Here is a 26,926-nt window from a genome sequence, read left to right on the forward strand (position 1 = left end):
AACTAACTGATAAAAGGCACCAATGGAAAGCTGCTCTGCTCTATGCTGGTGGGAAAGTCAGGCTCTGTTCCACTTCAGGAGGAAAGCTGAGATCCGTGCTGCTTGGAGCTGCAAGGGAAGGAAGGTTGGATGGAGGGAAAGATGCATGCCTTGAGGGAGAGAATTCCATGCTGTGCAGAAAAGGGAGGAAACCACGCTGCTTGCGTGGAGGTTTGCTCTTCAAGACTTAGAGGACAGAAAAGAACTCCGTTCTGCTCTGTGCCAAGGAAAAAAAGCTGTCTGACACAATTCCCTTTGGAAAACATTCACTCCTACTTGATCCAAGCTACTTTAACAAACAATTATTGGGACTACATCCAGGAAAGAACTTGGTATCGCTGTTCTGCACACCCTGAAGCGAAGTCATATGAAAAAGCAGCACACAGTCATGAAGTGGAAGGATGTATCACGAGTGCTTGGGACGCTGCGTACAGCAGCTGCAGGGGTACCAGAGCCCCATGTCTGTGGTGGCAGCATCTGAGTGATTGCAGCTGTGTGACTGAGTGTATGAGCTCTGCCTGTGTGTGTGAGCACTGAGCAAGGTGGTGTTTGATCACCTCTTCAAGAAACAAAGACACATTTAAAGTCTGAATGGCAGTCCTTGATGACTGCATTTACACCACTTGGGTATCCCAGAACAATATTCATTAATGAGTCATATTCCTTAATACTCAAGAGGCAGGAAACAGCCATGAAAGAGAAACTAGGGAATAGAGAATGGCTAAACTAAGCAGTAATAGGCTGCAGTCTCAACCACTGTCCCACAGTCATCTGCTGTGTTTGTTTTCTTCTTGCTTGGTGGCCATGCAGAGCCCCAGGCGTAGTTTAGGAGACAGCACAAGTCAGGGACATTTCCTGAAACCCAGAGGAGATCAGACCACCCTCAGTTAGAGAACAAAGAGTTTAGAGACATGGACATGAGCCATATTGCATCACTTGCCCTGAGGACTAGGGAACTGACCCATTTTATTTATGAGTTAAATAAAACCAGAGAAAAAACAGTGATAGGATAATTAAGCCATGGCTAATACAAGCGTGACTTCCAACAAAGATACTTTTTCTCTGCAGCACCCCATGCTGCTGCCAATTCCACTCACCTTGCATGCCATGTGGTAGTGAAAGTAGATGATACACGTCATCATAACTACCATGCCAGGCATCCATGGAACATTAATTCTAAAACAGAGGTTAAAATTTTCTCTCCAGACATTTTAAAGAAATGTAGCATCAGACCTCTCACTTTTGAAGGTCAACAGGAACCCTTCCAAGTCAGATTGGCAGAAAAAGTGTACTGTAACATATGGGACATGAGACATGCCATGGATACTGGTAGAGAAGGAAAACTGCTTTCTCCTATTTCACACATCATCCCATCACAAATTGACCTACAGTTACATTCGATACTAGTACATTCTGGAGTACTTTTTTCTTTCTATTTTTAGTGCTTTCTCCAAAGGTTTTCTAAACTTTTTCTAAGGCTGCAACACTTCACTCCAAGTGAAAACGGGCTTAACATGTGCTGGATTCTGAATATTGAAAGTCCTTGTCTTCAGCTTACTCTTTGAAAACATTACCTCCATTACTTTTTGTTTAAGACTGACTTAAAAAACAAGAAAGAAAAAGCTGCCAGTGTAAATTAGTGTCACTAAAGTTTTGTAAGCTGAAGATATTTATTTATTTATTTATTTATTTATTTATTTATCTATTGAGAGAGAGAGAGGGAGTGAGAAAGAGTGGGAGAGATGCTGAAGCCAGGTGGAGAATATATTTTTAAATGCCTAAGCTCCATTCAGGTAGATAATAGCTAGATCTTGTTCTTATTTTTTTGTTTACCTGTTCAACAAAATACTAAGGTATGTCAATAGGTTTTTTATTTTCTCTCCTCTTAAAAAACAAAAACAACAAAAAACAAACAAACAAACTTGTAGCAGTGGTTTTATTCCAAATTAAAAAAATGGTTTAGACTCATTTTATCATTTTATATGAAAAGTCTTAAAAAAGACATATTTAATAAGTCTGTAGCCCTACTGTCAGATGTAAAATAACTGTGGTAATGCCAGATTTATCTTGCACTTATACAGTGCATGAGAAAGTATTTGATGTTCAAATACATTTGAGTAGTTGCTGTTAGTTAAAACTGGAACTCCTTCTTATAGCTGAATATTTATTTTGGATAGCATTATCGCAAAAGTCAGAAAGAAAGTCATTACAACAATGAGCTTGTTACAGAAACACTTTCTGCCTTGAGTCACTTTCCAAAATGCATAGCAATGAGCTCTTCCATCCTTCCCTCTGTCAAATTCTGAATATATTTTGCTTAGTGAAGCACCACTGAGGAAACACCCATTTTTTAATCTTCCTGCCAGTTAAGGTTGCTCATCCTTATTTCAAACTCTATTCCTTTGCTTCTCTTTAATCCAAGCCCCCTCCATATTTTTTCCCTCCACTGTCAAAAATGGGCATCATGTTATAAGGAAACAAGTCCGCCACAAATGATATAAAATAGTGATAATTAGTTCCTTTCTAATCAAAGAGGAGGTGTCGGTGGGTAGTTTTGGTTTCTGAATAGGTCAGAGAAGCTTCCTTCCACTGCAACATCTGTGCAAAGCAGGACTGCATCCAAACAGACAGCTTCAGGGGCTGAGTAAAGGAGTATTCAATATCCGAATGAGAATCAGCTTTGACAGAGTATAGTGAACATCAAAATGGTAGAATTATCATTTCCTTCATGAAGGGAAGGTTCCAATTTTACTAAAAATAAGCCACTGCATCAACAATACAGTATGTTACCTTTTCAGAAAGGTAACCCAACCTGTGGGTAGCACTTGTAATGTCTGGAGCATTTGGGAGATGCAGCAGTCAAAAGAACTGTCAACTGAAATTGGATGCAGCTGAAGAAGGTTGGAATCTGTATGTAGGAATGTAGTAGGTTGGTGGCAGATCACAATGAAGGCCCACACAGTGTAAAAGCTCTTTGCTATCTGAACCAACATCATGGAAAATAACATAAAAAATAAAAATTAAAAAATATATTTGTTTTATTTCAGAAGTATATGAGTGCCTCTACCTAAAATGGGAGCACAGTGGTGGCAGACACCATACTTCTCACAGCTGACCAGGGCTCAGAGCCAGCAAATGTCTCAGAAAGGGTGCACAGCTTCCAGCAGCCAGAATGCTGGGCAACACTAATGCAACAGTCCCTTAGACAGACTGCTCTGGGGACAGGCTTCTGGCAGGACTGACTGTCATCGTCCCGGCTCTACTTTAGTGGACAATCATATGACATTTGAGAATAGATACACATATTTATAAACTAGTCTCTGCTTGAACCCTATCAGAGCCAGGATTCATTCCATAATTTGAATGAGGGAAGCATTTTAAAAATACTTGAATAAACAATTATCTGTTGTTACCTTCTTCTCCTGTAGACTACATTTAAGAAACACTGCCTGGAACTGTCTAAAAGGATTTGCATATTACTCACATATTATAAGTCTTGTATACCTTCACCTCATATTTCTTTTATTTCAGTGGACCTGCACATTGCTGCTTTCCCTTGGCCAACGTGTTTATCTGCTCAGACACTGGTGTTTTTCAGATTCTATTAACATGACATAATTTATTCCAGGAAAGTTTTAATTTTAGCTCACTGTGTAATCACCGTGCAATATTTTAATTATTGTAAATTCTAAGTCAGCCTAATGAATACCACTCTGCATTGGACTGTATGTTCTGTTTACATGACTAAAAAAAAACATTCAAAGAAAGGCATGTTTAGTTACTTTATGGCTAAATACCATCTTTTGTTTATAACTTTACAAAGTTCAATGTCCTTACACTTTTGTTATGGACAAATAAAGAATTTGTCTTCCTCAAGGAAAAGAGGGCATTTGAAATGGGGTTTTTGGTACAAATCTGCAGCGGGTTTGTTTTAGTGGTGCAAAGAAACTGTTTGCTCTTCTGCTAGAAAACACAGATACGTTCTGCTAGTAATTAAGAAGGAGGATACACATTGTTCACAAAAATATACAGTGCACTTACATCGTCTAACAAGAAACCACAGCATCACATTATAGAGAGGCATTTACTTGGGTATGCCAGAAACTGATCTGTTTTGTATTGCAACCAAGGATGCCTGTGGCATCCGCTTTCAACCCCTTGGCAAATAGCCAGGCATAATTGAAAAATGCAAAGTTAAAATGTGACCACAACAGAGTATGGTTCTGGTATACATTTTTTCCCTGAACCTATATGAACTAACATTTGATGAAAGCAGAAGAAATTTAACAAGCATTAAATATGCTTGTAATAGAGCATGCTCTGAGGATCACAACATTCCTAAGAATTTAGCTTGTTTAAGAAATTCCTTGCTTAACAACATACAAAAAGAATGCTTCTGAAATTTATGTATTACTTGCCAAAACCTTTCATGTGACTCACATAACATATATTTTGCATTAAGAAACAGACCAGCTTTGCATTCTGTCAGCAATATACTTTTTATCGAGAGTTAACCAAAATGATTTTTGGTTAAAAAGTTATATCTGCTACTCTTATATATATGTGTGCATTTGTGTTGTAACCCACAATATAATTCTGCGTCTCGCCTCAGCATTATTATTTTAGACAACATTTCAAATTACTTATTTGAGATAGAATGATCTTGTGCTTTTGCTGGCATACTCAGATCTCCAGCCCTGCTTACTTAACCTCAACTCCACAGGGTTGTTTACACTTGCAGAACCTGATTTCAATTTACTTTAATTTTCTCAGAGACTTTTGTATTTATAAAAGCTGAGCATCTAGTGACCTCTCTATTCCTGACATTTCCTTTACTCTCCACTATGAAAAAGAACAAAAACCCCAGTGTCTCATTTCTGTTCCAAAAAAACTAAACTGCTTCCTTCAGTGGGTTGGTCTTTGTAATTGAAAATGGCAACCAGATGTTTACAGAACACACCAGCAATTTTCCTTGAGGCCTTTGCTCTTTATAATTGTTTGCTGAAGTTAGTTGGATTTCATGGAAACTTGTCTGAGGCTGTAGTCCTTGTCTGAGCAAAACCGATCTCTTCCTGACTATCCTCCAAATAATTAAAAATAAAAAGCTAAAAAGAAGTTAGAAATAATGCTACATATTCCTGTCAATACATCCCAAACTCCATACATAACCTCTTACTTAAGGAAGAAATTTAGCTCTCATAGGAATTCATACCAGTTCATAAAAATCATTTAATTTCAGATCATATAGTTTACTTTCTACCTTCTTCAACTTCAGCTGTCTGTACTCAATGCATCTCTGATTTTGTGGTCCTTCCCCTTTCCCTACTCCTGTCACGAACATTCTTCTTCATAGATTTTTTTTTTTCTTTTTTTTCTTTTTGAGAAGGTTTTGTATTTTAAGAAGATGCAGAAGATGTTGCAAACTACGTACTGCTGGGGCCTCACTTAAAGCCCTGACCTACAGGTGATTTGTACATGGAGTCTCTCCATCTGCTTTAGAAATAGCTGTTTCCCTGTTCAGTTCCTTACTTGCCTCATTTCCTTCTGACTAGCCAATAAATTTCAGGAGATCTGTGAGTCCACATCATTCCCCCACAGTGGAATACAGTAGAGCCAATAAAATGTCCTTACTTTGTTTTTGTTTTTGTTTTTTTTTTTCTAATGGCCTCTTACAAGGGATGCCCCACAAATCCAGGTAATGCATATGATTACTAGTTTTACACCTCAGCATCTCTTAATATTGAAACTATTTTTTGCATCAAGACCTATTTACTAGGACACAAAGTACAGACTACTCTTCTTTCCCTGGCGGTAACCATTTTCTATGTTTTATGTTAACAAATACATTCCCCAAGTCATCTCAGTCCTCACATTTATTTAAGAAAGAGCACTTTTGCTCTTTCCTCCTGTCTCCAGTCTGTCCTCTAATTCTCACTACTTTTGCTGATATAGAATGTCCTGAAAAATAAGAACTGAATGTCTGACAGTCACCAGACATGGCCTTAGGGGCCTCTGAAACTTATGGCTGTACTTAATTCTCTAGACTAATTAGCAGCACTAATGACAATATTACTGGGTGCACTTATGAAGTAGCACTTCTGTAAGTTCCCACCTTGCTGCTGGCCAGATGTCAGCAATTAAGCCTCTGTACAAAAGTGAGAACTAGAGATGATACAATACATTAAGAGAATAACATAAATATATGAAGCAAGAGCCGTGTATTTTCATCCTGTTTTTGACAGTGACTTATATGGTTTTTACCCTTGTTTCTTCATCTCTTAAGATCCATGTGGTCACGTTTCTCCACTTCTGAGGCCTAACGTAAATAGAAGTGGGCAGACATAGACATTAACTTCCTGCAGAGATTTTCTTTAAACAGCAGTTTTTTTCCAAAAGCCACCCAATAAATCAGAATAAAAAAGAAATGACAAAGTATGATTTGGAAGGATGCTTTTTCATAGAGGCAGAATTTTCCTTCCTCTGTCCCCAATTGCTTCTACTGTCAAACAGCACCCAGAGAGGGCCAGAAACCCGCAGCTATCATCATTCTCCATCTGCTGAGCACCTGTGCTTGCTCCTGGAGGCTTGTGCCTCCTGATATTCCCCTAACAGCAGCTTCTCAGGCAGCAGCCACTGAGTGCAGGGAAGCAGCAGACACTCCATGTAGAGCTGAGAATGGAAGCATAAACAATGTCTGTTCGTCAGTCTTTAAATCAGCATTTTACAGCAGAATATGTCATATTTGAATGTATTCAGGATGCTTTAGCAATGAGGGATTATACTCTCCTTGCTGAAATATCTAAGTAATGGTATGGGATGCCACCTTAAATGCCACACAGATCTTCAGAGCCTAGTGCATGGAGAGAAGAGCCGAGATTCCCTTGGATTTGCTCACTGTGATCTGTTGCCTCACTCATCCCTTCCTGAGCAGCTCCACCCAAGCACTGCTCCCACAGCTGCAAAAATTCAGATAATCTCAAAGTCAATTGCTGGAACTTAGGATTACTCTACACAGCCAAGCTGTATGAATTACAGCGTGCTGTTAAAATGGCAGAAAACAGAAGAGAGTTCAGTGCAATCATACTGATAAAGTTAAGACAGGGGAAATAACTTCAGATCTAATATTCTTTGCAATATATTAAAATTTAAAGATACTTACAGTATATGATTTCCACTGAACAATTTCAGGCAAATGAATATGACAGACATGAAATATCACGGTATTGGTTTCAGTTGAAAAAAAAAATCAATATTTATTAAGCCAGGAGGCAAGTATTGACCAAAGCCAAAATGGGTTGTTTTATGGAACAATACATCACAAATAAATAAAAAAATAAAAATAAATCAAACAAAAAAACAGCAACAAAAAACCTCAAAACCAAATCAATATATGTACTCTAACAGTCTTTCTAGAAGTCAGAGTGAAGTTTAAATCGTTCACCACAGTATTCTAAAAATAGGAAACAATGTGAAATCAATAGAATGGAAATGGTTTATGATTCTTTTTTAAAGTTATCCACTGCTGATGCACAAACTTCCACCAAAGTATTAGAATTACTATTCAAAGATAGCAGGGAGCATATGACATTACAGTGCATTCAGTTTGCCTGCTGCACAGTTGCTTTTTTCTATGGCCAAACTAACCAACTACCATTAAGGCTGTGTAGAAACTTTCCAGCTCCAAAGGCTAGCTGTAACAGAATTTTCCATGTAACTGCAGAATGAATTTCAAACTGTCTGGTCAGATTTGTAGTGTACAACTGCACATGTTTTTTAGAGCCTTCAACTTTCTGGGCTTTGCATAATTATTAGTAAAGGTGAAGATCTGAGAAAAGAAGCATATGACTATTAAGGGAGAGTCACCATTGCCAAATGAATCAGGCATATGGAGCAAAGGGCAGAAATGCTGACAGTTTCAAAAAGAAAGATATAAGTAGTTCATTTAATTCTTTCTTCCAGTGTATTTCTTAGATGTAATGTGAGAAAAGTATGGAATTCAAGGAAAACGTAGAAAGCAGACAGCAATTACAGAACATTATTTTTGGAAGGCAGAAATGCATTTTGGTGCCTGTGGTTTCATTCTGAAATTAACTTTTCTTAGGGAAAAACACTATGGATATATTAGCAGGCCATCACAGAGTCATCGGGACTCACGAACCCTCTCAGTCTGCTGTGGCCCCGGAGGTGAGGGTTTCTTAGGCTGAAAGGACAAGGGAGAAGGCAGAAGACTCTGGAAGATATTTTGAAGGTTCTCTAGCATTTGCCTTTCTTTCTTAGGGAGGACTTAAGAATATCTGAAGAGTGTCTGAAGCAAAACAGTTCATCCCACTCACCTCTGACAAAGCAAAACAACTCTGTTCTGGGTTGAGGGAAGGAAATAACCCTCAGGAGAAAGCCCAGATATGTGGGACTTTCTTAATCCTTCTTTTGATCCTAAATTCTGTGAGGCTGTGTGACACCAGTTTCAACCCCCCCCCCCCCCCCCCCCCCCCCCGAGGCTATGTTAAAGACAGAACCTGTCCCAGAGTCTATGCCTGTATTGTCACATTTCAGGAAGAAGCAAGACACTAAGCATGCCTTCTTCTGCGTAAGTGGCAAAAAAAAACCACGCAGCTGTGTCATTTATAGATGGCCTAGACAACCTGGTATCTTTATGATCAGTGGTTATCCAATCTCATTTGAACTGCCTGTATTGTTAAGGAGTTATTACAGGTGCTGCAGATGGAGTGATCAAGGTTGGAGAAGACTCACCAGAGCTGAGTACAGAGAGGTGATCACTCCCCTGCTCTGGCTGGCAACACTATTTCTGATACCAGCCAGGATGCCATTGGCCTTCTTAGGCCACCCGGGCACACTGATGGTTCATATTCACCCAAGCACTGACCAATACCCCCATGTCTGGATCTTCTACATAGTCTTCCAGTCACTCTGTCCTAGCCTGTAGTGTTTCCTGGAATTGTTGTGGCCAAAATGCATGACTTGTCACCTGGTCTTGTCTCCATCCCATTGGCTTTGGCCCAGTGATCCAGGCTGTCCAGACCCCTTGTAGGGCTTTCCTACCCCCAGGCAGATTGACACTTCCTGCCAAGTTGGCATCATCTGCAAACTTAGGGTGCACTCAGTGCCCTCATCCAGGTCATCAATAAAGATACTGAACAAGACAGGCCCAATTCCGTCCCCTGGGGAACACCATTCGTGACCAATCACCAACTGGATTTGACTCCATTCACCACCACTCTCTGGGCCCAGCCATCCAGGCAGTTCTTTAAGCAAAGAGTGCACCTGTCCAAGCCATGGGCTGCCAGCTCCTCCAGAATACTGCAGGAGACAGTGTCAAAGGCTTTGCTGAAATCCAGGTAGACCACATCAACAGCCTTCCCCTCATCCACCTGGAAGATCACTCAATCATAGGTGGCTTGATCCCCTGGTTGTCTTGCACATGCCATGTGATCTCCCTCAAGATGATGTTCCCTGGATCCTCTCTGCAACCATTCTTGTAGATGAGAGTTACACTGACAAGCCTCCAATCTTATGGTACCTCTCTGGTTGACCAGGAACACTGACAGATGATGGAAAGTGGCTTGGCTGTCACCTCTGCCAGCTTCCTCAGCACCCTCAGGTGGATCCCGTCCAGCCCCATGGACTTGTGGCAGCCCAGATGGAGTAGTAGTCTCTAACCGTTTCCATTTTAATAATGGGGAATTTATTCTGCTCCCCATCCAAGACTTCCAGGTCATGGGGTAGAGGAAGAAAAACATTCTCATAGCATTTCTCCCCGGCAGTAAGGAATTCAAAACAACGCTGCAGCCCAGGTGTGTGGCATCTCTATGGCAGATCAGTGTGCAGAGCTGTCACACTGGGTTTCAAAACAAGAGCCAAACTGGTCCCAAAACTCATAATGGGCCAGCGCAAAATAGTTAGGAATGTTTTGTGGTGAATTTTTTTTCCATATATGACTTCTGCTAGACTCTTGGCTCACTGCCATTCTAAACAAAAATTCCTTTTGAAATTAAACTGAACATTCAGAGATAGATGGGTAAGACAGACCGCACTGAAAGTGCGCAAAAACAAAGGCACCAGACAAGAGCTGCTACATAATATCAAGTAAAAATGAATGACATTTAACAGATTTTTTTCACAGCATTCGTGATCCTTGATTCTCAGTCCATTACCTTTATCTTTTTAATAGAGGCTCCAAGGAATACACTTTAAATCAATTATAGTGCTCCCATTTGAAAAATGTTATGACAAAACATAGCTCAAAATATCCTCCAAAACGTGGTCTATAAAGCACTCTCCCATCCAGAACAGTAAAACCCATCATTTGCTGGCAAAGAAAAATAACTTCAAGCTGAACTTGTTTCATTCTAAATAAAGATCATTGTTTTGGTATGCAGACATGTTCTTTTACTTTTGCTTTTAAAATGTGACTTTAAAGCTAGGCACTTACATAACCAATGGAAAACTTAACAGCATGCTTCTGTTGTCATGAAATGGAATTAGTGACATCTTACTCTTTACCTTAATCCGAAAAAAATTACTTTTTTTTTAATCCATCTAAATTCTGGAAGCTGCAAAGTGTTTTTTTGGAAAATAATTAAAATTGTGTTAGTCTGTTTCTTGATTACTGGAAAAACACTGCTGGAACTATAGGTACTAGACAGACTGTAAAACATAAATGTCCACAATCAAGTTCATTTCTGCAGAGGTGGTGTTTACAGGGTAAAAACCTGTACTGAAGAACCTGAATCTGATTTGATCACTGTAGCAAAATCTAGTACAGTGATTTTTTTTCCAAGGCCTAACTGAACTTGGCGTGCCCAGTTCTTCAGCCATTTGAAACCAAAATATTTCACACAGATGGTGAAATACAAATGGCCCCCAGAGATGCTGCCTTGTCTTTGCAGCCTGACACTAGAAAAGACTGTAAGCACACTGTGTCTTGTCACTTTAAGATGGAAAGTACACAAGGCAAGGAGTAGATGAAAGGTGACTGTGAAAGTGATTACAGTAAAAGAGAGCAAGGCACAGATAATTTATTAGTACCCAATGCAGCCTGCCAAGATAAGTATATGTATCTCATTTTCAAGAAAGTTTCTTGGAGACAGTTGAAATTTATGGTGGAATCTTGAGCAGCCTCAAACATGCTGAATAATTATGTTTTTCATCTATTAAACTATTTAGATCAGCTAAAGCACAAAGCAAAGCTGAGCTCTCTGGTAGCCCCAGGAATTTATTGCAGATCTGAATGATACAAATGCCACTCCCTTTAGCATGAGAAACAACCAACTACATTATTTGAGAGGTTGGACTCCATGATCCTTATGGGTCCCTTCCAACTTGGATTATTCTATGATTCTATTTTACTACTAACAGAATAGCAGCCTGTGTGTGTTTTTCAAAGCCTTCCCATTCCAAAATTGACTTCCAGAATACCAAATTAAGATCACAGTTTGACTTCATATCTCTAAAGAGTCCAAGATCACTTAACCACAGTCAGCATATATAACTTGTGACCAAAGCTCTTCTATCAGGCAAAATATAACTCCACATCACCAAGTCACAGTTCTTTGTGCAAGACATGAAGCTTCTTCAGTAGCCTTTTAACAACAGATCAAATTTCTACAGGAACTAAGAAATAACTAACAGGAATTTCCTTCAGCTTCTGGTACAAGTTCAAAATGAACTCATGCATCATGTTCTTTAACAAGCTTACTGCATACATTACAAAACTATCAAAATATTTCCTCAGGTAAAATCACACCTTAATGCATGCAACTTTCCTTTAAGAGAGAAAATGAGAAAGAGGGAAATGTTGCAGATATTTGTTACATATAATAAAATCCTCTAGTGAAACACAGTTATTGGTGGAGTCAATATGAGAACTCATCAGGAACTGAAATGACCTAACCTGGTTCCCGAGACTATAATGAATCACTGTTGCATTTTTATAGAAGAAGTTTCTAATGGAAGAATCATCAAATTGTGAAAAATTATCTGCATAGCTGTAAAGAGTTAGAACTTGGCCTTAATCACACCAATAGCGTATAAGCTTTACCTCTGCTTAAAAACGTTGGAACAATAGCTAACATTTAGCAATGAACTCATTAACTAAGTCAAGTTTATTCTTACTGTGGTAAGGGCCCCCATGTCTCAGGTCTTCCACCAATCTCCTGTTTTCAAGGACTGTGACTGAATATCCATGCTTTGCCAGGATGCGCTGACAGAGCTGATGCTCAGTTTTGCTGTGGGCAGGAGGTGCATACAGAACTGCTCTTCTCATACGGTTTCCAAAGTACTGGAGAACAGTGTCTTCGATCTACAGCAAACAATGCAAAGACAGTGGTTCTAAGACAGCGTCTTTCAGGAGCATAATACATAGCTGTTGTTTTTAGCAAAAATACAGTAGCAAATTACAGTGACAATCTGGGAAGTATTTTTGGTGTAATAAAGAACTTCTGCCTTACATGAGGCATAAAAACAGGATGCTCCTTGTGGGAAACAGGTCACTAACATACGTAACAGTCTAGTTGCTCTTCTGCAGTAAAAACACCATTAACGGATGAGATTTTCTTTTGTGAAAAGTATTTGTCTTTGGGATTGAAACATACCAACATTTAAGAGATTTAATTCAGGACACTGTTAGTTCTTGGCAAGTTTGTGAATTTTAACCAAAAAGTAGTCAAAACTATCTCCTCCAAAAACGAAGTTATTCCATGAATTCTAATTTTAGTAAGCTAAAGTTATCTCTGGACACAGGAAATGTTACACAAACAAGGCACCACCATTTTTGCACAGAAGACCACACTGAAAAAAAGAGACAGATGTTTTAATATAAACAAAAGCATTCAAGATGTGTCCAGTTGTTTATGTGCCTGAGATGTAGTGTTCAAGTCACTCAGCAGTATGTTCACCAGCTAGCAGGCACGTCTAACTGGCAGCCCACAGGCTGCGTGCAGCCCGGCCCAGCTCACACTGCAGATGCCTCGTGCTCCATGCCATCATAGCAGCACCTCTGCCCCTCAGGCCAGGAATACAGCTGTCACTCAGCATCAACTGAACATCAGTGTGCTGCTTTACCCCACCTCAGCAGGAAACCAGTTAGCACGCAGTGCAGCACTAACTCAAATGATGGCAAATAAGTTTATGGATTTGATACATCAGCTAAGCACTGTACTCTGAACAGCAAAAAATATGCAGCTGTGCTTTCCATTTTGATAAAAGAATTTGAAGACAGTTTTCAAGATTCATAAAAAAAATCATCAGTCTTTTATTTATTTGCAAGTCCATTTTCATTGAACATAATTATTCATGAATATTCAAATTGAATGTACAGAGTTGCAATCAAAAAATTGATCATATCTCTTTACCAAAGTTTCGTAAGACTTCTCTTACCAGGGAGAAATTTCACACACTCTTTACTCATGTTAGTGTTTTTGGCAGTACATACATTTGTGAACAATTATTTTCAAGGAAGCAGTACAGGAAGGTTTTGCACTTGGGTCGAGGTAATCCCAGACATGTATACAAACTGAGAGAAGAAGTCCTTGAGAGTAGCCCTGCTGAGAAGGACTTAGGGGGCCTGGTTTATGAAAAACTTAACACGAGCCAGCACTGTAGGCTTGCAGCCCAGAAGGCTAATGACATCCTGGGTTCCATCAGAAGAGGGGTGGCCAGCAGGGCAAGGGACATGACTGTTCCCCTCTACTCTGCCCTTGTGAGGCTGCAGCTGGAGTGCTGAGTCCAAGTCTGGGGCTCCCAACACAGTAAAGATGTGACACTTTAGAAAAGGGTGCAGAGGAAGGCTGTGTTAAAGAGTTGGAGCACCTCTTCTATGGAATTAGGCAAAAGGAACTGGGCTTGTTCGTCCTGGAAAAGATAACGCTGCAGGGAGACCGCATTGGGATGTCTGAATATTTAAAGGGAGTTTTTAATCGTGAGGGAAATCAACTTTTTTTAAAAGGGTAGATAGGACAAGGGGGAAGGGTTTAAAATTACAGGAGGGGAGATTTAGATTTGATTTCAGAAGGAAGTTTTTTACTGAGACAGTGGTAAGATGCAGGGACAGGTTGCCTAGAGATGCTGTGGATGTTCCATCTCTGGAGTTGTTTAAGGCCAGGTTGGATGGGACCCTGGGCAATCGAGTACTTGAGTATTCCTGTGGCAGGAGGGTTGGAACTTAAAGATCCTTGAGATCCCTTCCAACCCAAACCATTCTATGATTCTATGAAGAGTAAAATTCTATCAGAAATCTCTAATGAACACCTTAAGAGCTCACTAAAAGCTGCAACTACTGCCACAGAACCATCCTCATGCAGTATTTCCACAAAAACAGGGTCACATAGCTTCCACTAGCTTTAGAGTTTTGTTGCTCTCTCTTTCATATATTTTAATAAAAACATTAAAAACTGAAATATGTGTTGTTACTTATATACATTAACTATATAATATATTTTATGAGGGTTCCTCGAAAAGTAATGCACCTGTTTTACAGTGTTGGCTCACAACATCAGAGATGGATGTTGGTGGTATGGCATAGAGGATGAACCTTCCCACCATTACATGTTGTTGCCATGTGACAGATGACAGCACAGGGGCAATCTGACAAAATGGTGGACAAAATGGTGCCTGACATGGAAGAGCATATGAAGCAAAAATTTGTCACTGAATTCTTCCATGTGGAAAAAATGGTACCCACTGACATTCATCAACGCTTGCTGAACTTTAATGGAGACCAAACAGTGGATGTACACACAGTGAGGGGTGTGTGGTGCATTTCAGCAATGACAACAGTGGGTCCTCTCTGCTGGTGATGATTTTTATGAGTACAGCATGAAGCTTCTTGTTCATTGCTGGTGAAAATGCATAACAAATGGTGGTGACAAAGTTGAAAAAGTGTTTGAGCATTTGCTCTATTATTGTTATTATGTTCTCTGTATCAATTAGAGTTTTCATTGAAACAGTTAGGAGGCATTATTTTGGAGCAATCTTTGTACATGCAGCCCAAGACAATTCCTCTTCACTCGGTGTGGCCCAGGCAAGCCAAAAGGTTGGACACCCATGAGTTACAGGATGCAGTTTTAAGTTTTGCCTTGCTTCAAGCTCCTCTATGGCAGAGAGAGCTACAAACTATTTTAGAGTGCTGAGCCTTAATGCCTCTAATCTGTTTGCGTTTTCCAGAGCCAACATCCGCTGTGGAAAAGACTGATGTAATTGATTAGAGGATCCTGAAATACAACTAGATACAATGCTAAGTCTTGTACATAATAATTGCTAAATGTGCAACCCCAAACTTCTCAGTCATTGAGATAAATAAATGATGATCACATGCTAGTCAGAGGAAGCACAAATAGCACATGCTGAAGTCACAGGAATTATGTTACGTAACCCTGTCAACTGTCCTCTCCTGTCCTTGCAGTATTTTTAAAATGCGTCAGTCCTGCAGTTAGCACACTGCAGTTTCCCTACCTTGACATGCTCCACTTCTTTCTCATGCACTCCTTCACCTATTATTCCTCTCCTTTTCTCTCCTTTCTGTCCCTTGGGTAACTCCAGAAGCTGCTGGCAGCGGTTCCCCTCCACTTCCTCCTCTCTCCCCCCCTGTTCCTAAACCCAGCCCTTGTCCCTGCCCCCCCCACACCACTCCCCTGTTGCCTTCTCCACAGCATTACTGCTGCATAACATCACATGCTGCGTGACCAGATGTTTCCCACTTTCCATTTCACTTGCAACATGGAAGAAAATCAATGAAGAGAGCCACCTCCAGCTTTATTTTGCAAACAAATTCACTTTTCCATCCCACGCGTGCTGCAATGGCCAGCACTGCAGGGTGAACCAAGGACACATGAGGAGCACTAAGGAGATGCAACCCAAGACACATTTGTGTCTGGTTTCTGGCATGTGTTTGCAGCTCGCCCCACCGACACCCCTCCCCATGCAGCTGAGACTGTCTGCTTTCTGGAATGAGTCCCACCTCAGGCTTTATTGTACTCTATGTGCATCTCCCTTCACTCTCTGTTAGCACTTTTTTTTTTTTTTTTTCTTTCATTCAGCTAATAAAAGCTGCTATGAAAACATATCTGCTTAAAACAAATGGTAATAGCTTTTATTGTGAGTAACAACACAAGCAACATTCCTCAGGCTCCGTGCCAACATGGCTGCTGCCTTGCAGACCACACCTGTGGTGCCAGGCCTCGGTGCCATGTGACGTTGCGTGAGCAGCTCCTCCCCTTCCCACCGAAATGTGTTCTTTTCTCTCGTTTAGCAGCTGCAAATCCTTCCTTAGTGTTCCTTTGCTTTCCAGCACTGAAGTCCCCCTCTCCACTTTCCCAACCATGAGGCTGGGGGAGGACAAATGATGCATGGAGGCCCTGTGAGCCCACGGAAGCCTTGTTGTGTCGCTCTCACTTGTCCCACGGAGGGGATAGGCCAGTCAGAGCCTCAGGCCATGGGTGTCTGAATCTGCCTGATGCAGGCCTGAGAGGAGGGGGAAGGCCTAGCTGGGGACAGAGTTTCCTATGCCTCAGACATTGGCCAAGAGATTCACCACTTCTAGCTGCTGGCTCTCCAAAAGACACGATGGGATCTTTGGGACGCTGAGACAACTTGGAGCCCTCAAGTTAAAATCGTCACCTGCTGTCTAACCTACCACTGCTAAACAGTATGAAGTAGCTCACTGCCTTTTACGGTGCTTGCTTGAGATCCACGCATAGCGTTGCCAAATTTATTTCCTCTGCCCTCTCCTTTCCTTTCAGAGCTATTTGCAGTCCAGGTTAAAAGATTCACTGTGTTCTATTTTCTTCCCGAGACAGTGCAATGTAGGGAAGGTTTTCGTTGTTTTTCAGCTCCTCATTAGAGACATCGAATTTAAAACATTTTGGCCAACTTCACACTTGTAGCAGATGATTCCGTATTTTTTTTCCAAAGCTGTACATGAATTGTATTACACCGCTAGCCATGCTGATCTAGTTACATTTCCAATACCAAAGCAACAGCAGTCATGCTTCTGCACTTAAGGAGTCTGCTGGTTTTTATAAGATGTTTCTCAGTCATAAAAATGCAGTCTGGGTAGAGGGTTTGTGTAACAGAGGCAGAGTACAAAAGAGGAAAATAAGTTATTCCCATATTTTCACATTTTATGGTCCTGATTATTATTTTTTTTTAATTCATATAACTTTAATGTGCATCAGGCTTAGAAAAAAAATGTTTGATAACATTTTAAATATTTAGGTGTTAAATGGCAAATGCTTTAATACTCAAACCATTTTGTTTCCTCTTCTTCAGTTTGAAATTTCAAACTATTTGTTATCATTTCAGTTTACAACAGTCAGTACACCTATGTGGAAGGGATTGGTGATGAATTCCTATGCTCTTCACATTACCAAAAGAAAAATGTGGCTGTCTTCACTGAAATTAATGACGCTTTACAGCAAAGATGAGATTTGCCATATGATACAGGATAAGATGTTCGTCCACTTTGACATGATATAAGTGCTGTTACAACAGCTTGCAAACCATTGTCCTTAGCTAAGTGGCTGACCTCATTTTAGTGCAATTGGCTGTTACACAGATGACCTACAGCCTTAGCAACTCGTCTAAGGAAACATGATGGACTCTCTGGAGCATATAAAAATGCATGAAAATGAATGTTTTAATTTTTTTTTCAGTTTACAGAATAACTTAAAAAAAAAAAAAAAAAAGCAAACTTTTTTTACAAAAACCTATCTATATAAATGCAGATTCCTCTGAGGTCTTAACAAACTAGATCAGCAGCTAAATTGCTAAATTTACATAATGAAAATGTTCAAGAGTTACTTGACTATTCTTCTTGGACTGAAAACAGACATCTACTACCTGAGCTATACTTCCTAGTTTTGTCTACCTGCAAGTTTCACATCACTATGACGTTCTCTGTTGAAGAGAAAATGTTTTGACATGTTCCTTTAAACAAGTTTATCCACTTCTAGGTTACAAATGTAAAAAGACAGAATAAGTTTTATTAGTCTTTGAATCATTCCTGTATTTTACAGAATTTCTGGTTTGCTCTAAAAATCCAGAATTTGGTAAGTAATTGAGTCCTACAATATGTAATTACTGTTGTTTTGGCCAAGAAGAAAATAGCAAAGATATTTCAAATTGAGGGGAGAAAAGCAGTTTCTTGGCATTTTTTTTTTCAGATTCCAAAAAGGTTGCATAATTACATAAATATTGATGCATTTTCTCTGCCTGGCAAGGAAGCAAATATACAGTCTGAAATCTTGCCATATAATGTAATTGACCATCGCTTCAACTGCAGAAACAAAATTCTTCTTCCTAAAATAAGGGTTCATCTCATGTTCACCTTAAAAACTGTGAAACATCTCAGCTGCCCAGTTCTGATGGGGTTAGCCCCTGTGTCAGTGACAGGCAGCCTTTCTTACAACAAGCTTGCTACTGCTGTGATGGCTTTGTCCAACAGCTTCAAACATTTTGACTTCAATTTACTTTTACCCTACTGCTTTCTACAGGTAGTGCCCCCTCCCTGGAAGCATTCAAGGCCAGGCTGGATGTGGGGCTTCGAACAACCCTGTCCAGTGGGAGGTATTCCTACCCTACAGCAGGGATGCTGGAACTAGATGATCTTAAAGATCCCTTCCAACCCAAACCACTCTATGATTCTGTGATTCTCCAAAAATATACATGACCAACTATGCAGAATGAAGGCCCTTAACAAGAAAAGCGAGTACAGAAGAAATACTACGAAAGAGAACCAGTCTTCCATAAGAAACACCAGCATTATTAGTATATATTTACAGGTAGAGCTCAAATTTCTACTTAGCTAGCAAAGGCACCTTCATTGCTAAATACTGCCAGGCACAACTTCATTTCCATAAATTTCCATGAGTAGTACTCCAGAGGCACAATCATGCTAATATTAGCTAACAATAAGAATGATAGTAACTTAGCATGTGGTTCTAATGCCCTAAGTGGTTCATTTACAAAACTGTGCAGACCTTTATTAATTCCAAATGTGACTTTTAAATTCTTTTTCATGTTTGCATGAAAGCTTACAGAAATAGTAAGCTCGTTCATACTACTGTTGTATTTGGAGTGCATATAGCCCCTTTATCAGGAATTCCCAAAGAAGTTAATTTCCTGCCTGGAGGACACTTATATGTGTTGCCTTTATTATTCTGTTAGATTTCCTAATAAGAAAGGACTGGGTTGTAGAATAAAATGATTGGAATGTTATTCTCCTTCCAATTGTTTGCTGAGAAAATACAGAACAAGCAACTAAATCATTGGCACGATGACGGCTGGTGTCTGATGACTTCAGAAATCTAGGAGAAAAACTGGAGTTATTTGTACAGTCATCACAGCACTCTGGGCTAGAAGTACAGAACTCAGTTTTAAGAATGTCTTTGCTTATGATTGCATGTAGACTGGCACCAACTACTTTGTGCTGGGAACAAATGATGAGCCAAATCCTACCAACACAGCAAAACAGATGATTTTAAGGACAGGAGTCCAACGAAGCACATGAGTGAGATTCCCTCCATTTCCTCCCTCCACTTGCTGCTGATGCATCTTTCTCAAAGTTTTCTTCCTGTAAAGTCTCCACCCTGCCCCTCCTTCCTGACTGCTACCACAATAGATTTGCCCTTTATTACCAAAATATCTCTTGCTATTTGCACAGTAAAAAAATAGCCATTTCCTCAGTGCCTCTTGCAATTTTACACTGAAAAGGGAGGGAAAAATGTACTGCTTTCTTAGTGTGCAATGTGGTATCACTCCAAGGAAACCACTTGCTGATACAGTACCATCTGTCAATTGCTTTCTGCTAACTGAGGTTCATACTAGCAAAGTTTTCCACTTCATTTTCTCTTTTGTAAAGAGTTCTTTTTGAAAGTTTTTCTTGAAAGGATTATTTTTCACTTACTGCATTCTAAAAAATGGATGTCCTTTTAAAGATAAAATTTATTTCTAAAATATGTAAAACATTATTATGTATAACGTAATATTTTCTGTTCAGAGCTCTCAAGACACTCAACTTCTGCATAACAACAGAAATCACCCCTACTCATTTTATTACCTAGCTTAACTTCTTCACATTTACAATTCAGAAGTTCCTACCAGCTTTGTCTTCTTTTCTCACCACTTCTGTACCTCCTTCCCTTTCTCCTCCCCAGTGCAAGTTTCTTCCATGCACAACCTGCCCTCCAAGGATGCTTGTAATTCACAGCTACAGTTCTTCACTCCACTTCCCTCACTTGCCCCAACCAATGCCTTCTTTCCCTGTGCTTTGTTCCACAACATCCCTCCCCTGTCCCCTTCCTTACTAATCACACTGACTGAAGTATATTCCATGCAGAATAACAATAGAAAAAGAGACTCTAATGCCTTTAGAGAATGAAATTTGTCAGATTTGTTTTCAAATGCTTGCATTAAGGCCTATGGAATTATACCTTTATTTACATTAACTAGAAAGTCGGGACTCCTGACTCTGACTAGGAAGAGTACCACTCAAGGAAAGAAGAATATTCCACTCTAGTTCCTCAGTCCTGATTGTACCTTTTAGATACCTAGCCTGATAACCTGGGTAAGATGCTCAACAGAATCCTCCTGTAGATCTCACTATTTGTATTTCTCACTCCCCAACAAAGTACCTCAGAGATACAGTCACATTAGCTTTCATAACACTCACTCACAGCAAATTATACCCTAACAGAAATGTAGAGACAGCTTTTTTTCAATCTGCTTCTTATCTTTCATTGGTTGAGAAGCCAGCCTTATCCGCTCATTAAATTCTCATTTAATCAGCTGCTTCTCATTTGTTTACTTTTATTCCTTAGGTGGTCCTAAACAGACAGGAAATGTGATGCAATGATGTGAGTATCCACGAAATAATCTCCAAGACCCATCTTAAAATCTTCACTCTCTTTTATATGCTGGGGTGTTTAGAGAACTAGCATGCTGAAAATGTGCCTAGGACATGAGCAATGCTGTTTCACTGCCTCCTTGTAATAGCAGAGGTACTATGTCTAACTAGGCAAAACATACTGCTGCGCAGAGACACCTTAGTTGGCCTAGGCTGATTTAATTCAGAGAGTGGAAATGCAGCTGTGACCAGTTAATTAGAAGTGAGAAGTAGCTGAGAAGGAGAGCTAGAGCACTGTAATGAATTTTACATCTGTTTGCTACCAGAGGTATTTCTGATATGGTACTGCATCACACAAACCTATACTCTAGGCTTTTTGTTTGGTTTTTTTTGCTGATAGCAGTTTAGACACTCCAGCATCAGTTCTCCTCATTGCTGGTAAATATGTTGTGATGTAGGAGGTAAGAGTCACTGGCTGAACCTAAGGACGGCTTGAAGCTGGATGTGCTGGCTTCCTGTCGCACCTTTACTACTTAAGGGTCACCACGATAATTCTGTTCCTCATGATACACATATTAGCAATTAATTTTATAGTAGTAGATGTTGATCTTTGTTCATGAGAAAACAAGGCTGTGAAATCAGCTCTCTAGCAGCTTTTTAAAATCCTGTAATGTGTGATACTTAACAGAGAAGTACCGTGAGCTCATTCAGGTTTTCCAGACCATAAATGAAATCTACATTTTTGCAGTTTAATAAAGGTTTGCAATATGTACCTAACGGTAATGGCTCCATCCCAGGGTATCTTGCACGTAGTTAAAAACATATTTACAGACCAAATTGGCAATTTTCAGTTGAAAATCTGCAAAGCTGCAGTTTTCTTCATCTTCCTGCAGTGGCTCATAAAAGGTGCCAGCTTTTTCTTTTCCCTTTTTGAAACAGTTGTGCAGTGCGTACCCTAAAGGGAGATATTATCAGATTTTGGAAGGGATTTTGCACAGGCAGTAACAATCATCACCAAATTCTCACATCAGCCTCCATACAATCCTGACTGCTTCTCTGAAGGAAGCAGGAATTAAACCTGCTCTTCCCCAGTCAGAGGAGATTCAGTCGTAAGATGCTATGGCTCAAAATCCAGGAGCACTGCATATTATCTAAGCAGTATTATCTTCAGCAGGGTCTTCTATTCCTTAGAACTTCTTATTAATGAAAATCTATTTCATAAAACATGTTTCAGTATTTCCTTTAAGTTATTGTATAAATGTACAAAAGATAATTTTCAGTGAGTAACTTTGGGCTACTCACTGAACAACAATACAAATGTGACTCGTTAACTAAAAATGTGAATAATTTTTAGACTATATTTTAGAGTACTTCTCCTGATTCAAAGATGAAGATTTAAACCAGGGCTGCAATGAAAACTTGTTTCCAGCTAGCTACTGCGGGTAGCCACATGACTATAAAATAAAACACTGAGAAGCTTCAACCATTCCATCTGTCCTAAATGTGGGCTGGATATCCAGTAAAATCAAGCAAGATAACATTTTGGCTGTTTGAATAAGCAGTTGGTGAAAATACACAGTTCAAGGACACAGTGTCAAAACAAAGTGGAAGAGATTTTGGGAGATGTTTGTCTTTTCTGTTCCCTGAGATGATTATTCAGCCCACACAACCAATGGAGTATTCTCTGAAAACAGAGAGCAACTCAGAGTAACATCCCAACATGTGCAAAGCATTTTGTTCATAATGCTCTAGAGGAAACTTTCAAGACAAACAGGGAGCCAGCTATGGGTGGTCTTTGGAATGTGAAGAGGAATGTTTCAGTGTAGTACAGGCTTGGAAAACATACCTATAAGGGCTAACATACGCGTTTAAATCTGTGCTCCAGATTCAACATGTGTGTGAGTGACATCCAACCAGGCATGCTGGAGGGCAGTAAGCACAGCGCGCTGCATGAACATAAGCTTTCTTCTCACTTCAAACAGCCAGCAAACCTAGTTCAAGTCAATCTGCATTTCCCTTCAGACCAATTGGAAAATAGGTGTTACAGATAGTTTCAGCTAAAAAAACATACAAGCAAAGTTTTGTCATTTATCCACCAGTTCTTACAGAGTCTAGAAATTCTCTTTGCCGTGACACAAGTGAAGAGGAATGGACTGTGTCAAAAGTGGCATTATGATGAAATTCATGCTGTCATATATGCTTACTTCCCTCTAAGGTTTTGTACTTCATGTCACACTGAATAAATATGTGTCTTGACCTGGAGTACTAAAGGGTCATTAACATGAAATTATGACAGATGCAATAGAGAGTAGATTTCTGCTACTCAAAAGAAAAATCTCTTTGACCTTTACATGAAAAAAAATCCATTTTTTAAGACTTAAGGTTAAAGAGTACATGCCAAAGTTATTTTGTAGATCTGCTTTTCACTGTTGCAGAAGATGCTCTCCTAAAATGAATATTGCTGACCTTGAACCCTATCAGCCTTCTCAATCTGCCTGTATTCTTAGAAACTTTAACTTCTTTATATGGAAACTGTCTATAATCTGGGATGTCACAGATTTATGTTTATAGTCCTGATGCCAGCGTCAATGATGATGTTACAGGGAGGTCTCTGCTGCACGATTAGCAACACTCTGTAGGACTGAAGAAAACCTGAAACATTTGTGCTAATGCTGATCACAGATTCCAGAGTAAAAATAACTGCCTTGGTCTGGAACATTTAACAAACCACATTTTCCAACTAAAATAACAGCATCTGAATTTGTTAGGCTTAATACCCATCCTAGGAACTCTGTGTAAGTTAAACAGGAGGCCAGGCAACCTAAGGACAGAGGAGAATTTGTGGGATGATTCCAAAGTAAATTGCGTGATTTGAAAATGTGGCAAGAGCTTAAAAAAAAATAAATAAAATCAGTTAAAAGTAGCTTTCCAGCATAATTGCAGTCAAGTTCAAAACTGACTGGCAGATAACTTTAACATGAGGCAACTACTGCTTTGCAGCTAGTAGCCGCAGACCCTTTCATGAAATCCCACTGGCTTGTGATTTATGTGCGCATGCTAGAAAGCCTCTGACCCGATTCCTAAAGCCAAAATAAAGTATGGCCTGTGCAGCAAACTGGAATCTCCCTGGAGCCACAGAGTAACGCCGTGCTTCAGTCAAAGACTCGGGATTCATGATTGCAACACCACACCGAGGAGCTGGTAATGGAGACGTGCTTGCACATATGTCGCTGTCATATCACACATTTGTTTGTACACAGAGCTCAGACTTCCAAGCTCAGGTTAATTTTAGCTGGACTCGGATGATCCTATCAGACCCCTCATCCCTCACTGTGTTAATTATTGCTCAGCACTCTCTGCCAGCTGACTTACCTTTTTCAATGTATGTGAATCACTGATGGGGAAGAAGCAGCGTGTGTCGCTGGCTGCAACCTCCTTGTATCTTCCTTGCCGTGTTTTACTCTGTTTGTTCGGGGAGATCCCATTAACAACTGCTGAAAGGAAGCTGTTGGTCATGAGGGGAGTCAGGGTCTGGCAGAACAGGCAGACGGCCACCACCAGGGCCAGGAGGAAGGGGCGAGGGCGACAGAGCCTGCGGCACCTGGGGCCGTGCCCACAAACCATGGCCAGTGTGCTGTCCTCACTCCACCCTTGGCCACATTGCAGATGCAGTAGCCATGTCCTGACAGGGTAAAAATGCCAAAGCGGGCTTTATCCAAAGCTACGGAGGGCTTTCCCCATTCCCGCTGCTGAGAGCTTTCTTGGTGCCTGGCAAGAAGTCACCGCGTCCAGAAGAACAGGGTCCTGTGAACTGCCATCCCATGGGGCTGTGGGAACAACCTGTGGGAAAGAACAAAAGTGAGAAGCAGCATGCCATGGCGCATGGGGTGCTCTGCTTGGAGCTGTGCCGACCTCCATGCACCAGGAGGACAGACCTGGTAGCAGGCAGGTGGGCAGAGGGGATCCGCAGCTCCAGCCTCGCGGCAGGAACTGCTCAGCCAGATAGCATCTAAGAATGCAAGAGGTTAAAGCTTAACATGGTCTGTCCACGGCCAAAAAGAGTAAGAGAGTGTACCAACCTCTTGAACAATCGTTTGCTGTTTTTTCTCTCTCGCATTCTCAATTCCCACTTTGTTTTTATAGTTCCTTTCGGTCCGGTCCCTTTAAATTGCCTCTTTCCTGTCAGTACGCACAGACCTCACTCTAAAAGCGATCAATTATCTAAAAACTGACAGACTACAAAGATTTTCCCTTGCATTTTGTTTCATCCAGATTGCGAGTTCAAAGTTACGCTTACTTACTCAGCTCTTATCCCGTTAGAAGTTTTCCATTCCCCTCTAATGGGCTGCTGATTAAAACCACTTGGTTGGAGCCTGGCTCACGATCCCAGCTCGTCTCACACACTCCGAGGCAGGCACACGCACATACACACACCATCTGAAGCCAGTTGGACCACAGACTTCATATAAATAAAGGCTGGACTGCTTGGAGGGTGGGGCTAAGCGAGCTCAGCTCGGGGCAGGCTCGGGGCTGGAGACGCAGCCCTGCAGCGGGTGGGGAACCAGAGGTGTCCTGCTTGCTGTGTGCCTCCAAAATACCGGCACTGCAATTTTTAGAAAACTGCTGTTACAGCAGTCGGGCTAATTGAAACCAGAAAAATATCTCCAAGGCAGAAGAAATCTGAGCAGCACCTGCAGTATTTTACTCCAAATTAACCAAAATGTTGCAAAAGGAAGCAGGTTTGCTTGGATGTGTCACTGGCGAAGAAGTTGTCAGTACTTTTCCATAGTAGATACGCTAGCTCGTAGCAGAGTATAAATAAAACTTCTTACTAATGTTAAGGAGGGAAAGAAAGGAAGGCAGGCAAAAATAATCCAATGAGAGCACTTTGTGTCTAAGCTGCAGAAGGTCTTAGTTACTACTTCCCCCTGCTGACATGGGACAGGGACGAGACAGATGGGAACAGTTGAACAACTCTGTTATCTTTACAGACCTAAACTTCTCAAACAATCGAGTTCCTTTAGCTAAAAATATCTGTGTGCACGTCATCTCTGCTATCCTCCATCCTTAGTTATTTTTGAAGAGTTCTTCCTACACTGCCTCATGTATAAGAAATGGCAGATGCTAAATTGTGATATCCCTGGGCCAATCTACACAAAGTAAGAGCAGCAGCATTAGCAAGTCAGAGGTCTATATACAGCAATGAGAGCAGAGCACGGATTTGTTTGAAGTGCTGCTATTTATTCATCTTTCTTATCTTCTCTTCTTCCAAGCTAAAACTGTCAATTTGCATATATAAAAGTGCCACAGAAGTGATTCAGTACCTCACGCAGAACCTCAGCTGGCACAGGCATTGCATTTTAGCATTCTGTCTGGGGCTGTCTTGTATAAATTACAAGGTTTTTAGGTTATCCTGGGCAGGAAAGGGGTACAAAACCTGCTGGTACCCTCCAGTGATAGATGCTTTCCATCCACCCAGAAGATGCCATTTCAGCTCTGTAGGAATCCCCTGCTTGTGCTTCTTCTCCCAGCACACCAGCTCCCACCCTCTGGCCCTGCTGCTGCCAGCCTGTGCTGCAGAGCCTATGATGAGCCAGCAAACTGGGCCAGTGGCTGCATCCATGCCATACAATGGAGAGGCACCCGGGGAGCTGGTGCACTCAGAGGAGCTCTGCAGAGACACTGCAGGCAGTCTGGGAATCACAGGACCCCATTTGTGGAGGAGAAGCACAGCAGAGTTGCTTTACTGTTGCTTTACTCTCGTAAGAGTTTGCCCTGTGGCGCGCTCTGCTTTCTGGGACTAGAACCCTCAGCTGTGTAGGTGGCATTTGCACAGTTGTGAGCTTCTCCCAGCTTTCTAGTGAGGGGATTTGTCAGAGTTTTCCATGCTATTGCTAGAAGACTTGACAAAAATAGCTTGATAAAGATTAAAGGCTGCTTAATGGCATGGACCCCACAGTCCCTTGCAGCAGTCCTGCATGAGAACAAAGTAATTGTCTCTTCTCCCTCTGCTCCCTCAGCAGCCTGGCA

The 26,926-nt window shown here is 40.7% G+C and overlaps 1 protein-coding gene across 3 annotated transcripts in view; it reads right to left on the minus strand.

Annotated features, from left to right (window-relative positions):
- Positions 1 to 25,348, minus strand: part of CPED1 (cadherin like and PC-esterase domain containing 1) — a 140,396-nt gene extending 115,048 nt beyond the window's left edge. For all 3 annotated transcript variants that reach the window (XR_007379582.1, XM_048959060.1, XM_048959054.1), the window contains exons 1-3: positions 25,198 to 25,348; positions 24,269 to 24,736; positions 12,172 to 12,358 (exon numbers count right to left, since the gene is read on the minus strand). Coding sequence is in view for 2 of the 3 variants with exons in the window: in XM_048959060.1 (XP_048815017.1) it covers positions 12,172 to 12,358; positions 24,269 to 24,520 (439 nt within the window). In the remaining variant the exon portion in view is untranslated. The remainder of the gene's footprint in view (positions 1 to 12,171; positions 12,359 to 24,268; positions 24,737 to 25,197) is intronic.
- Positions 25,349 to 26,926: the final 1,578 nt, after the last annotated feature.

The sequence above is a fragment of the Lagopus muta genome, chromosome 1 (assembly GCF_023343835.1).
Source record: "Lagopus muta isolate bLagMut1 chromosome 1, bLagMut1 primary, whole genome shotgun sequence".
NCBI classification, from domain to species: domain Eukaryota; kingdom Metazoa; phylum Chordata; class Aves; order Galliformes; family Phasianidae; genus Lagopus; species Lagopus muta.